Source organism: Pezoporus flaviventris, unplaced genomic scaffold, assembly GCF_033815535.1.
Source record: "Pezoporus flaviventris isolate CSIRO_AGI_PZ_B2104156 unplaced genomic scaffold, CSIRO_AGI_Pfla_v1 ptg000018l, whole genome shotgun sequence".
In the NCBI taxonomy this organism is placed as follows: domain Eukaryota; kingdom Metazoa; phylum Chordata; class Aves; order Psittaciformes; family Psittacidae; genus Pezoporus; species Pezoporus flaviventris.
In genome coordinates this window covers 1,958,612-1,971,056 of record NW_026892566.1, presented here as the reverse complement: position 1 = coordinate 1,971,056, position 12,445 = coordinate 1,958,612, and the positions used below count along the sequence as shown (strand labels likewise).

At 46.0% G+C, this 12,445-nt stretch overlaps 1 protein-coding gene across 3 annotated transcripts in view; it reads left to right on the top strand.

Annotated features, from left to right (window-relative positions):
- Window positions 1–11,130, top strand: part of LOC133270130 (purpurin) — a 33,074-nt gene extending 21,944 nt beyond the window's left edge. The window contains exons 2-6 of one of the 3 annotated variants that reach the window (XM_061455054.1): window positions 5,215–5,332; window positions 6,728–6,864; window positions 8,434–8,546; window positions 9,596–9,808; window positions 10,986–11,130. In XM_061455054.1, coding sequence (XP_061311038.1) covers window positions 5,216–5,332; window positions 6,728–6,864; window positions 8,434–8,546; window positions 9,596–9,808; window positions 10,986–10,996 — 591 coding nt within the window. In that variant the 5' untranslated portion in view covers window position 5,215 and the 3' untranslated portion in view covers window positions 10,997–11,130. Of the gene's footprint in view, window positions 1–4,190; window positions 4,308–5,214; window positions 5,333–6,727; window positions 6,865–8,433; window positions 8,547–9,595; window positions 10,033–10,985 lie in introns of those variants that run through there. The other 2 variants (XM_061455053.1, XM_061455052.1) reach the window with 2 other exon arrangements.
- Window positions 11,131–12,445: the final 1,315 nt, after the last annotated feature.

Genomic DNA, 12,445 nt, shown 5'->3' with positions numbered 1-12,445 from the left:
CAACTAAAATTAATAAACCTGCCAATGTCTGCAAATGGACCAGGTCAGTAGCAGTAAATACTAGATATGTATATAGATATGGCAACAGTACACCTAGTAGTAAATGCTAGAAAACACCAACCAAAATGTCCATCTCTTTATTTGGTTGTCAAAACAGGTCATTTTTTCACCAGGTTGCCTGAGGCCTGGATGATCTTGGTACAGAGCAGCAACAGGCCATTAGAGAAACTGTCACGGCTTGAAGAGGGATATCCAGCAGCTCACTGATCATTCTGCAACCATTGTCCATACAGTTGTGCAGAAAACAGGAGACGGCACAAAAGACCATCTTCCTTTTTGGCTGATGGATCCCAGTATGCTAAAATCCCACTTCAGGAGAGAGTTTAGTCAGCTTTGCATTCAGCCTGTGCTGAATGAGAGAGAGACAAGAACATTTTTTTGCTGCCAAGCTCTTGTCAATTGCCCTGAGAAAATCATTTCTCCCTGTTCTGGCTACCCATAACAGCAGAGGCCCTGAAGCTCCTTGACTCTTCCATGCTTTGAGCAGCCTCACGTTTTCACTTGTGAACTGGGGGGGGACATGTGTGTCTGTCTGAGATGTGTTGTGTGCACGCATAGGAGCCCTTGCTCTACCAACTGTCAGTCTAAACATTGAGAAAGAAAAACACTATCACACTTCAGATGGGAAAGGTGCCTTTCAGTTTTTGTTATTTAAAGCTGTGAGGTATTTGAATGGCACCTTGAAAGTAATAAGGCAGTGATTTATGATGCTTTTTTTATCTAATAACGTAGCACACCCAAGAACCTTACCCTTGAACCACAAGAGGAACAAACTTCAAATGATTTCCTCTTCATCTGTATTGAGTCACTCCCTTCGCAGGGAAAGATCAGCATTTCTGAGCAGAAGTCACAGAAACCCAGAACCTCTTAGTCAATGACCTTCGAGTGGTGTGCAAGCCTTATTGGGAAAACCTTGTTTCTCCTGCCTCCTGCCCTGGTAAGGAAGTAGAACAGACTATCACTGTCCTCTCAGTCCTTGGGACATGGGTCCTCCAGCAACACAGGCACATGTGTGTGACACCCCAGAAGGAAGCCCTCCATCCTCAGCCTCACAAGTTAGATCTAAAGCTGGAGCAGGAATCCTCCCAACTTACAGTGCAATAACCTCTACAAGAGATGCCAAAGCTGACTCAAAATGCATCTACACGTAGTTGTTCTCCAGCACCCTGGTAAACAAGCCCACAACTTGAGTGCCTACTGGACAGCAGGGGACTTAATGCCTAGCGCAGGAGGCTATTTAGAGTCCTGATACTGTGCCATCAGCTGCTGAGCTAGCACAGCTGAGCTGCCAGCAGTGCAATTGCAGTAATTCCCAGAGCAGTTTACCCGTGCTTATTCCAATAATAAGGCAGAAGGAGAAGGGCTGCTAGGGGTAGGAAACCCAAAACTGCTGCTGCTGAATTTCATATGTTAGGGCAGGTAATAAGATTGTCTTGCCTGCACACCTGTTTTACCAGGCCACTGAAACTACCAGTTACTTTGGTGCTGAGTCCAGTACACTGAATACGTGCTTTATTTGGTCAGGACAAATCTTCTATTAAAAAACATTCAGTTTTAATAAGCAGGTCTGGAACAGGCCCTTGGATACCTTCTTTGACAACTGGATCCTGCAGTGTAGCTTTGTTTTTATACAATCTGTTTCATGTTACACCAAATTTAACAGGCCCAGGAATATCCTTCAGTGCTTTTACACCTCCCTTTCTTTATCTATGTGCAGCACAAACTACCATAATACTGTGAAAATGAAGATTAGTTTTATTACTTTTTTGTTATTCCAAACAGCATACAGTGCAGTGACAGATGTTATGGTCACCAACCAAAATCTTGTGTTGTGATTAGCTATTATTAGCATGCCTCTAATCCCCAGGGGATTAAATAGTCACCTAAGCATGGCTTCAAGTGTCACCTATGTCTCACACGGACATAAACTAATCTGTTTTGTTGGAAACAGACAAAGCAATGAGTGTTTTGAAGCCCTTCAAATTCACAGAAAAGACTGCACTTCTTTCTCTCTCAAATCCCTGAGCCATTCTGGAAAAGCACACTTCTGCACTCAGATTCAGTGTCAGCAGGAATTTCTTTGAAAATACAGAGGGCATCTAGCATGCAGAAGTCAGTTTAAGAATTCACGTTTTATGTCATTCTTTGAGTGGCAAAGTACTATAAAGAAATTAACTAGGCTTTCTGTTATTTTCCTTTCACTTCTAGATGAAGTAAATGCTGCTGGTGATGAAGACACAATTGCAAGGAGTGAGTGCGAGCGGAGCTGAAAGTAGGCTGCACAGTGTGTGCTTAAGGCCACAGGCAATGAGCAGTGCCCGAACTGACAGAGCTGGTTATCTTCACACTCAGTGCAGGAGGCCACGAGCCCTGCTCAGTCCTTTCAGGGACACTGCTCCACTGGAGCATGGTGCATACAGTGAGCAGACAGCTGTAGCTCAAGGATTAGTCTGGCAAAAGGCTATTTGGCATCCTTCCAGAAAATCAGGCCAAGGGGTCCAGGCAGGACAAGGTAGATCCACATTGCCCAGAGCACAAAGCAGCTGGTACCTCTCCCCAGGCCTCCAGGTCTTGGTGTTCCTGGATAAACCCAGTCAAAATGCCCAGGGGAAGAAGGATCTTTGTGCATGACACTGGCCAGCCCAAAAGTGCTCCACCTGCCCCAAAGAAAGCCACTTATAAAAGGCCAAGAGCACAGGGTGTGGTGGTGTGGCCCCACCATGGCTGGGGAGGTGATGGAGACAGCACGCAGCCACTCCATCAGGCAGAGCGGGGCACGCTGTGGCACTTGCTCCTGGTCTCCCCCAGCCCAGGATTGGTGCTGTCACCTTCCCATCTCAGTTATCAGCAGGTCACTCCCCTGTGAAGTTGCCCGGTTGCCTTTGTAGCCATGGAGATGGCATGAACAGGGTACGATCAGTCTCTCTGCTAGACTTGTGCTTGCAAAGTGTCATTGCTTCATCTGAAGTGTAGGTAGAAGCTGTACACAGGCCAAATCAAAGTTTCCTCTTGCAGCAAGCAAGGACTGTCTTTCCATAGTAATAGGCAACTGTAAACAAGTTGCCTAGAAAGCAACACTAGTTATGGGGCAAGGTTGTATGCTTCCGATCAGGAATTCCTGGGCAAGTGGTTGTAAGTGATCTCTGCAGCAAGTCCAAGAAGGCTTTAGCCTTACTCTGAATGCCCAGATTGTTGGATCAGTACCAGGAGGTTCAGGACTCTTTGGGCTTACTCCATAGGAACTACAAGATTATGCCTACAGGGTATGCCCCAGGCTCCCCAACACCCGGGAGCCTCATGGGAGAAGTAACTGCTAGTGCTGGCAACTGCTAGATGAGTGTCTGAAGTCTCAAATCTCTCAGGCAAGCCTGGGTAGAAAGACTACATGAGCAGCCTTTGCAGGTGGGGAAATTCCTTGGGCACCTGGGGAAATGCTAAGAATGGCAGGCATGGTTTGCTAGCAAAAATGTTTTTCCAGCCATTTCTGCCTTTTCATCTTTTTGTGCTTTATTGCATCCCCATGGAAGGCTTCTAGGAAGAACATGCTGTGAATAAGAGAGCTACAGTATTTATGCAACTGGAAATGTTGACAGGATGAACTGGGAAGAATGTGTATTTCAGTGCACAAGAGAACTGGGCATTCCAAGATTTTGATGTGAACATGAAGACAAAATCTTTCTTCTCTCATCTTCACGCCCACACACATACCTCTCCCTGTAGATAATGCATAATGACTTTCCACTTTTTCAAGGATCACCTTAATTTGATAATGCAGATATTGGAGGAGCTAATTACATACCTACCCCATGTGAATTGTCAAATATGAACACGTGCCTATGCAGATGAGTATGTATAGTCCATGAGTTTCTCTGGTTAATGCTCTGCGCTTATTCTCCTAACACGTGTTAGTAGCAGAAAGACTTCAATAAGACAAAGGTGTGTTTCAATCACATCAGCAGATTTATTAGCTTTCTGGACAGCTTTTTCCATTATGTAAAAGCTGTGTTTGTATTAGGCTGGCAGTCAGACCCACCAGTGTGAGGATTACAGTTGGTTTTTACATAATGGATTATCCAAGATTAAGAGTTTTATTCAGGCACACGAGCAAAAATAACCAATTAGTGACTTTACACATTCATTATTTAAAGGCAGCTGGAAGGCATTTGACACAAAACTCTCCTGCTGACTGCAACCCAAAGAACGAAGCAGAGTGGTCTCAGGGATCTTGAGCACCTCTACTCCAACAGGTAGGTCTCTCTTCAGCAGAGGTGGGCCAGATTAGCATCTCTTGCAGCAGGGAAGTGCAGGCTGCAAGACAGCAGCTGTAACAGAGTAGCTGCTTGGGTATTTGGAAGTCCTGGATTGGTAGCTCACCTTGGATGCTGCAGGCAGGTTTCAGGTAATTGTGTTTTACCTTGGCATCAGAACAGATACTCAGGGTCAAATACTCTCCAAGAATCTATAATGCAAATGCTCTCTCCTCAAAATGTGAGAAACGCAAATATGCTGGGATACAGATGAACTGGGATACCTGAGAAAAGCCATGGCCACCTTGTGGCTGTGCTGCAATGGCAGATCAAGCCTCTAGAAACTGAATATCATGTCATGTGTGTAGAGGGAATGGTATGAGGGCAAACAATACTAAGATGTATTTTGCCATTAGGGTAGGCAGCTAGGAAGAGCCTGTTTCAGTGATGAGAACTAGTCATAAAGAACATAGCATTGCTAACTTAAAAACAAAGTGTACGCTCACCATCCTTTCAACCCACAGCACTTTACCAGAGCTCATTGCAACATCACTCTTCTTGTGAAAACAAAAACCTAAAGAAAATCAAATTTGTATCAATTCTTACCAACCTCATCCAGAGTCTGGCTTGATCTGCAATGTAAAAAAAAACAACCCACAATGCTATTACTGGCAAGCAAAACACTCTTATGAAGTAATTGCCACTGATGTCCAATTTTGGCTGGATCTAGGCACCACAATGCCCTAGTAGTTTCTCAGGGGATGAGTTAGTACTCTACTCAGCATGGAAAAAAACTAGTTTTAAAATGAGGGGAATCTGTATCTGTAGGCACAGCACTAGCTACTCTACATCTGCTAGCTACATCTATTGCATGAAATAAACCCCCATGTTTGCTTTTGTCTTGCAGAATGAAATACACACAATATGTTTTCCTGGCCTCAATCTTTTCTACTGTTGAATACAGCCTGGCTCAGACCTGCGCAGTGGAGTCTTTTGCTGTGAAAGACAATTTTGATCCGAAAAGGGTAAGTATGGTTACTTCAACCATATATGTAAAGAAGCTTCATATATTAACTGTTTTTCCAGGTTGTTGGTGGTGCTAATCTAAAGGGGTTCCTCACCAAGAAGTTAACTTCTTTTGTGTGTGTCTCTCAAAGTTCCTGTAGTTTGTTTCTCTTACTGATGTTTAACTTTCTGAGCATAATGGTAAAATCAGCCTTGAAAGTCAGGGACACTATTCTGTTAGATGTCACCTTCTGTTAGCTCAAAGCTTGGTGCAGATCTCATCTTTGAGCAGTCCCATGAATGAAACAATTTCGACCAGAGAGAAAGTCCCAGCACATGCCCAGGGGACTTGCATCCACCACCAGCCATTCCTGGGAGTCACAGCAAACTGCTGATTTACCTAGCTGGGTATCCTGAACACAGACTCTTGTTTAAACGCAGCATTTAATCTGCCTGCCTCCGAGGAGGAAATCAGGGCTAGCTTAGTGCTGGAATGGTCCAGAACTATTTAACAGTCCCTCGGGAAACACCACTTGCAGCTGCATCTGGGAAGGGGTCAGCACTTTCTCTATACAGGATTGGCTTTGCTGGACACAAGCCCATCTCTGAGGAGAGCTTTGGTTTTAAAAAGTCAGAGTGTTTCTCAGGCTCCAGTATTTGGGAATTTTGGACTCTGCTTCAGGGTTAAGCATGTAACGTGCCAAGCATATTTCATTAGCTTCTCTGGAGAATCAAATTTAACACAGCTAGTTCTGCTTTCCTCAATATTTCTACTAATGATGTTAACTTTTGAGAGGCTTCCTGTCTGTCACCTGTTTAAATCTTGTTTTCATTTTACTAGATGTTGCTTGTGCATTTTCAGGGACCCGTGTTTTTCCTAGGGGTTTTCTTCCCCTTAATTTCATTCCATTTCCCCTGCTGCTAACCTCCCCAGCACATCCTTTCCTCTTTATAATGCAGAATTGTTGCTTTCTGCTTTGCCGGTTTTTCACCATCAGCTGGTGAAAAGATCGACTGTGGCCCCCAGCAGCCACAAGAGTGTCTCCAGCCGGCTTGCTGAGGTCTTTGTGGCTGCAGTTTGGCATTGTTGATTGCATCTTCCATGGAAAAGCAGGGGCCTGAATGGGAAGAGGGAAGAACCAGCCTGACTCCCAAGCAGGCATCTCCGGATGGGAGAAGCTCTCTGTGTCGGGTCCCTGTTGATGGGGAACATCTCACGCAACAATGAGTACATGCACACAGTAGTGCAGATATCTGCTAGACCCACTCCTGGAACAGAAGCAAGGATTCATTAGGCAGCGTAGCAGGACTTGTGTGCTACATACCCACCCAAACTCAGACTTTCTCCATAGGCTAGGCAATGGGTAGTTACAAAAATGGTGATCAATCCAGATATTAACAGTCTTTCATTTCAGTATGCAGGGAAATGGTATGCCCTGGCCAAGAAGGATCCAGAAGGCCTTTTCCTTCAGGACAACATCTCTGCTGAATACACCGTGGAGGAAGATGGCACAATGACAGCATCATCCAAAGGCCGAGTCAAACTTTTTGGGTGAGTTCTCTTGACTTTTAGCTCTGGTTGCTGCCATGAGGTACTAGAGGAGGGGGACATGGACTGTGATCTACCCTGAGTACACAACATAGAATCGTAGAATAGTTAGGGTTGGAAAGGACCTTAAGATCATCTAGTTCTGGGCTTTATTCATCAAAAAGGGAAGCACAAACAAGGTAATGTATTAGGGGTCAGAGGTTAGACACGTTTGAGTCCTGGTTACTTCTCAGCCTGGCTCTGGTCTGGGTTCATCACAAAACTATTGCATAAAGTCAGTTATAAAGTTGAATCTTGAACAATGGAGTGGTTAGCTAAATGAATTGCAATCAAATGAGAGGAGCTAGCAAAGCCTGTGGGGCTCTTACTCCATTGAGAGGTTCAGTGGAAAGAAAGGAGTGTAAGTAGGCACTACTTTCACAGACCTTTCAACACAGTGTTAGACAGATTGCTGAGGAAAACACAGGGTAAACACTTGAATGCCACTGTGATGCCTGAGTAGACAGATGTAAGGAAGCTTAAGAGTTTTGCCTGTTGGCCATGGTTACTGTAAGGAATTACAGCATGTAAAAGAATTAAATAGCTTTCTGGGTGTGGAAAAGAAAATATGAGGCTTCCAGTGGGCTAGCACTAGTGCTGTTGTGCATTAACGACCAAAAACTGTCTAACTGCATGAATAATAGCACAGAAGAGTGTCTGTGAAGGTCTCAAAAGCACAGCACTTCAGGATGTCTTGGAATGGGGCAAATGAAGGTCTGAAGGCATGCCATGCATTGTGGGTGGGAAGATTCCTGAAAGAACTCTTCAGAAACCAAGTGGGGTCTCAAAGATGCCAGGGATTTATTTCTGCAGCATCAGGGTAAAGGGGAAGTGTGGCCTGTGCAAGGAAGGTAATGCAGACCCTTCCACTGTTTCACAAATCCAGGTAACACTTGACAAAGGGTGTTAAGGTGCAGGTGGTATTCAAAGCAAACAGAGAAGGACATTAGAAGAAATGGACGATTAAGATAAGCACAGGATTCCCATAGCCTGTGTGAAAGCTTTTACCTAGCTTGGGCAGCAGAGTTGCTGCAATTATTTCTATGCTTGTAACAAACATCCCTGTGCCAGTAGAGCTAAGAAGAATTAGAAGAGTATAGAAAACTTGCCACCTCCACCCGGGGACACAGCAAATGAGCCCAAATGAGCCCAAATGCAGGTCAGCTCATGCTGCAAACTGCTAGCAGGGAGCCAAGAGATTATGTCCATCATATTGCTTGGTGGCTGTTTGCTTGTACAGAAACGTTGATAAAAAGCCTGCTGAGCTGAAGCGGGGTCAGGGCACTGCCCCAGCCACAGCATGCTTGCACAGCAGAGGAGGGGACCATATGCTGACATATGGGAGCAATGCCCTGTCAGTGGTGGGGGTATGTCATTACTTAGTGACAATGACTGCAGTAAGAAAGGTCATGCCAATGCCTGAGGCAGTTGTGATAAACCATAGCCTGGCTCTTGCCCAAGTCCTGAGTGAGGGACTCTTGTTAGAAACTCACATTCCACAAGGTTTTACCTCCAGTCTGATGGTTATTGCAGGTTCTGGGTGATCTGTGCTGACATGGCTGCTCAGTATACCGTACCTGACCCAGCCACTCCAGCAAAGATGTACATGACCTACCAGGGACTGGCCAGCTACCTCTCCAGCGGTGGTGAGTGAACTTCTCCAGCCCACCAGTGCTGGGCAATGGCTTACAGCTGCCCGGGTTTGTGTGGTTCCGTACAGGAGCAGGAAAAATAGTTGAGAGCAGATTGCTCCAAGTGGAGACAAAGCATTCTTTCGGGGCAGATGCGTTACCCAAGAAGTGCTTTTTATCTCCACCGAAGGGGCAGGACCCAGACACTCCACAGGGCCTCTCCTATACACCATATATGCTAACAGGAAGGATGCAGCTTAGAGGAAACGGATCACACACACAGATTTTGTGCAGCTGGGTGGGGTGATGAACCTGGCACTTCCACAGCGCTGAGATGCTGTGGGGCAGTCATCCTTATACTCCTCAGCTAATGGAGGCAACATATGGACCCACATCTGTACTCCAGCAGCAAGGTTCAGTTCTCAGGGAGACACAGCTGGAATGAACAAAATGGAGCTGTGAAATGAAGTCCTCCTTGCAGAAACTGCTGAACCTCAGTTATGCACTCTGCATACCTCATACTTCGTGCCTAAGTCTCCATAGCTGTGGCACTCCAGCTGTGGAGGTTGGGCAGGATTCGGCATGCTAGTGCATAAGAAAGAAGAATATTCACCTAGTGTTGGCAGATAAGCCACACCAAACTGCACTTGGGTGAGCAAGGCTGCAAAACAGGAGGCAGGTTTTGCTGAGGCTGTTTGTGTAGGAAATGCAATCTGTATGGTGAAAATTTAATGTGTATGCCCTGCCTCCCCATGCTTGAGCAAGCAACATAAAGCAATTTCTTGTTACTGAAATCCTGGAAAGTCCTAGTCCTTCTAATACTTTCAGCCTAAGAAACCAAAGGCAAAAATGCACTGAGTTTCATGGGGAACAAAGATGCCCTGTGTTTGTCCAGTTCTTCACTTCATGGTGTGGAGATAAGCTGGATGCGGGAAGTGACTTTAGATACTTTCAGAAGCTATCCCTGCCATGTGCTGAAGTGAGGAGTCTCTCTGCAGGATGACTACATCCACCTCTGCTCTGTTTTAGCCACTGTGACCAACACGTGTGTTCTGATGTTTCAGGGGACAACTACTGGGTGATTGACACCGACTATGACAACTATGCCATTACCTATGCCTGCCGCAGTCTGAAGGAGGATGGCTCCTGCGATGATGGTTACTCCCTGATCTTCTCACGCAACCCCCGTGGTCTGCCCCCAGCCATCCAGCGCATCGTGCGCCAGAAGCAGGAAGAAATCTGCATGTCTGGCCAGTTCCAGCCCGTGCTTCAGTCAGGTACTCTGAGCTCACAAGCACACACAACAGAACTGTAGCAAACTACATTATCATCTTTCAGCAAGCTTTTTTCATGTTATATCCAATGAGAAAATGGATGCAAAGGGAAGTTCATGCAATGGAGAAAGCATGTTACAGGGCAGTACTGCACCCTTAGATTTACCCTCATAGGAATCCTGTGTGCTGAAACACACATTACCAGAGAAAGACCATCTTTGTTACTCTGATAGAATAGGGATGGGTGGAACAACCTGTGTTTCTGCACTTGGAGATGCTTGTCTTGGCCACCTGGTTAACAGCATCTTACCTTAGGTCTGTGCACTGTCCTCTAGGAAAGGAGGAGAAGCTGCCTTCAGGAATGAGCACCCTCCCTCTGCTTAGCTCCAGCATGATTTGTGTCCTGGCTGATCTGAGCAGCAGAGATGAGGGGCTCTGAGCAGCCATTCTGCGTCTGATGGCAGTGGCAGTCAGCAGTTGTGCCACACACATGCAAACAGAGTATGTCTAAAGCCCATTTTGAAAGAACTTTTTTCTGGAGGCATGGGAGCTGATCTTCTAGCTCATTTGCTGCCCATGAGACAGGCAGATAATGCTTTAAGGCTATGCTGGAAGTATAAATTCCTCTTCGTTGGTAGCTAATTGCTCATACCTTGCACATGCCCACAGCTTTGCCTGGAGATTGGCCCTTTACTAAGACAGGCCTGACAACCTGGGGGTTGGTCTGGGGGGTTGCTGCAGTAACACATGTCCTGCACTGCTGGACTTAAAAAAAGAAATATCAGCTAAAACATTCTGAACTTCACACCATTGTGTGAGCCAGCCCTCCACCTCAGAGCAGGTCCTGTCATCACCTGAGGTTATGAGACTGGCATGGGCATCCCTGCCCCATGCCCCTCTGTATTGCTCACTGTAGCAGAGGAAGGGTAGCTGGCTTCTGGGCTCAAGCTGAAGTGCCTGAAAACTCATGGGTGGCTGGGACTAGCAAAGGTTGCTGAAGTGCTTCACCAACACACACAGAGCAAGGTAGACAGCATCTTTTGCACCCCATCCTAATCTTCATTCAGAAGTACCCTAGGGAGGATGCGGCTACAGCTCCACTGAAGACGCAAAAGCTGTTAAAGCACTTTGCAAATTTACTTGCAAGGACTAAAGTTTACTTTTCTTTCTTTCTTTACAGGGGCCTGCTAAAGTACCTTTAAGCACAGGAACCAGACCTCTTGGTCTTGAAGCTGCCACTCGGCTAATGAGAAAAGAAAATCATAGTATTGAGTAGTGTGTTTGTCCTGAAAAACACATGAAAATCTTGGGGATTCTGTAAACTGTGTGCAGTGCAGTACACCAATAGCTGAATTTTCGAGGGAATACCGTGGCATTTCTCAATAAATGTTTTTAAAAAAAAACCTCACTTGTGGAATTGCTTTTTGTTACCTGCTGTCCTGTCGGGGAGCAGGAGGAGTGGGGACACTCACGGAAGGGAGGTCAGATGGTGGCCAAGGTGACTCCAGCACAGTGGGGGCAGCGTCCTTCTCCAGCACCAAGCAGGGGGAGCAGTGCAGGGGAGGTCACAGGGACAGGTCTCTGACAGTGCTGACTGTCAGACAGTGATGGGGCAGGTCTGCAGTTCACTGGGGAGTCCATCAGGCAGTGAGCGCAGCAAAGCACAGCCCTGCTTGCAAGGTGGCTCTGGGCAGAAACAGCCCTGCAGAGGGGCTCAGAAGCAGAGCTACCTGCAGCGAAAGGCTCCCAAGTGTGCAGGGGTATGGGCTGAGCTGAAGAGGGCTTGTGGACCATGGGCAAGGGGTATGCAGGTGCATAAAGCAACAAAGGCAGGCTCGTAGGTGCCTGCGGTGCCCTGGCATGTGTGACATACCTCTCGCACCTATTCCATTTAAATAGTGAAGCTAAGGTATCCCCTCGAACAAAAACCCAGGTGAGGTTGATAGTGACCCCTGCTGCCTGGTAATATCTTATGGTTATTTCTGAAGACGCAAACGTCTGTGTAGGGAATTTCTAACCAGCCCCTGAATCGCAAATGCAGTAAAGCGTATTTTCCTTTCAGCGACACTGGGATATTGCTTTAAATGAGCAGTTACTGGTTCAAGCAGTGATTTACTCCCCACTGCCTGCATAATTCAGCCTCCAGTTGACTGAGAGGTATAGAACTGGAAAGATACAGAACCAACAGGTCTTGTGGCCATGAATTTCACGGAGGGAATCAAAATAATAGTATCTAAACAACTCCATGTAGAAAAAAAGGTAACCCAAGTCAGCATTTTTGGCATGTGTCCCACTGCGATTAGTAAAATCACATTCACTTTGCATGTTTCTTAAAAATAAAACTGTTGAACCCTGAAGTTTGTCAGCAATACAAATTTTTAGAAGCCATGATTACCAACTAATCATGGAAGCCAACTGCCCCTGCTCCTGAGACGTTCAAAAGGTATGTGTCACAAGGTTGATACTGAGGGAACATCTTCAGAGCACTACGCTGTAAAACAGCTTCTGCAAGATGACTGCACAATTTTGTCTGCAGTATGCCATTGAAAGACTAAAGACTCTGTTATGATGACAGAGACATTGTCCCAGGGATGCAGGGAAGTCTCTCAGCCAGCACCAAATAAAGGTGTACCTTGATCT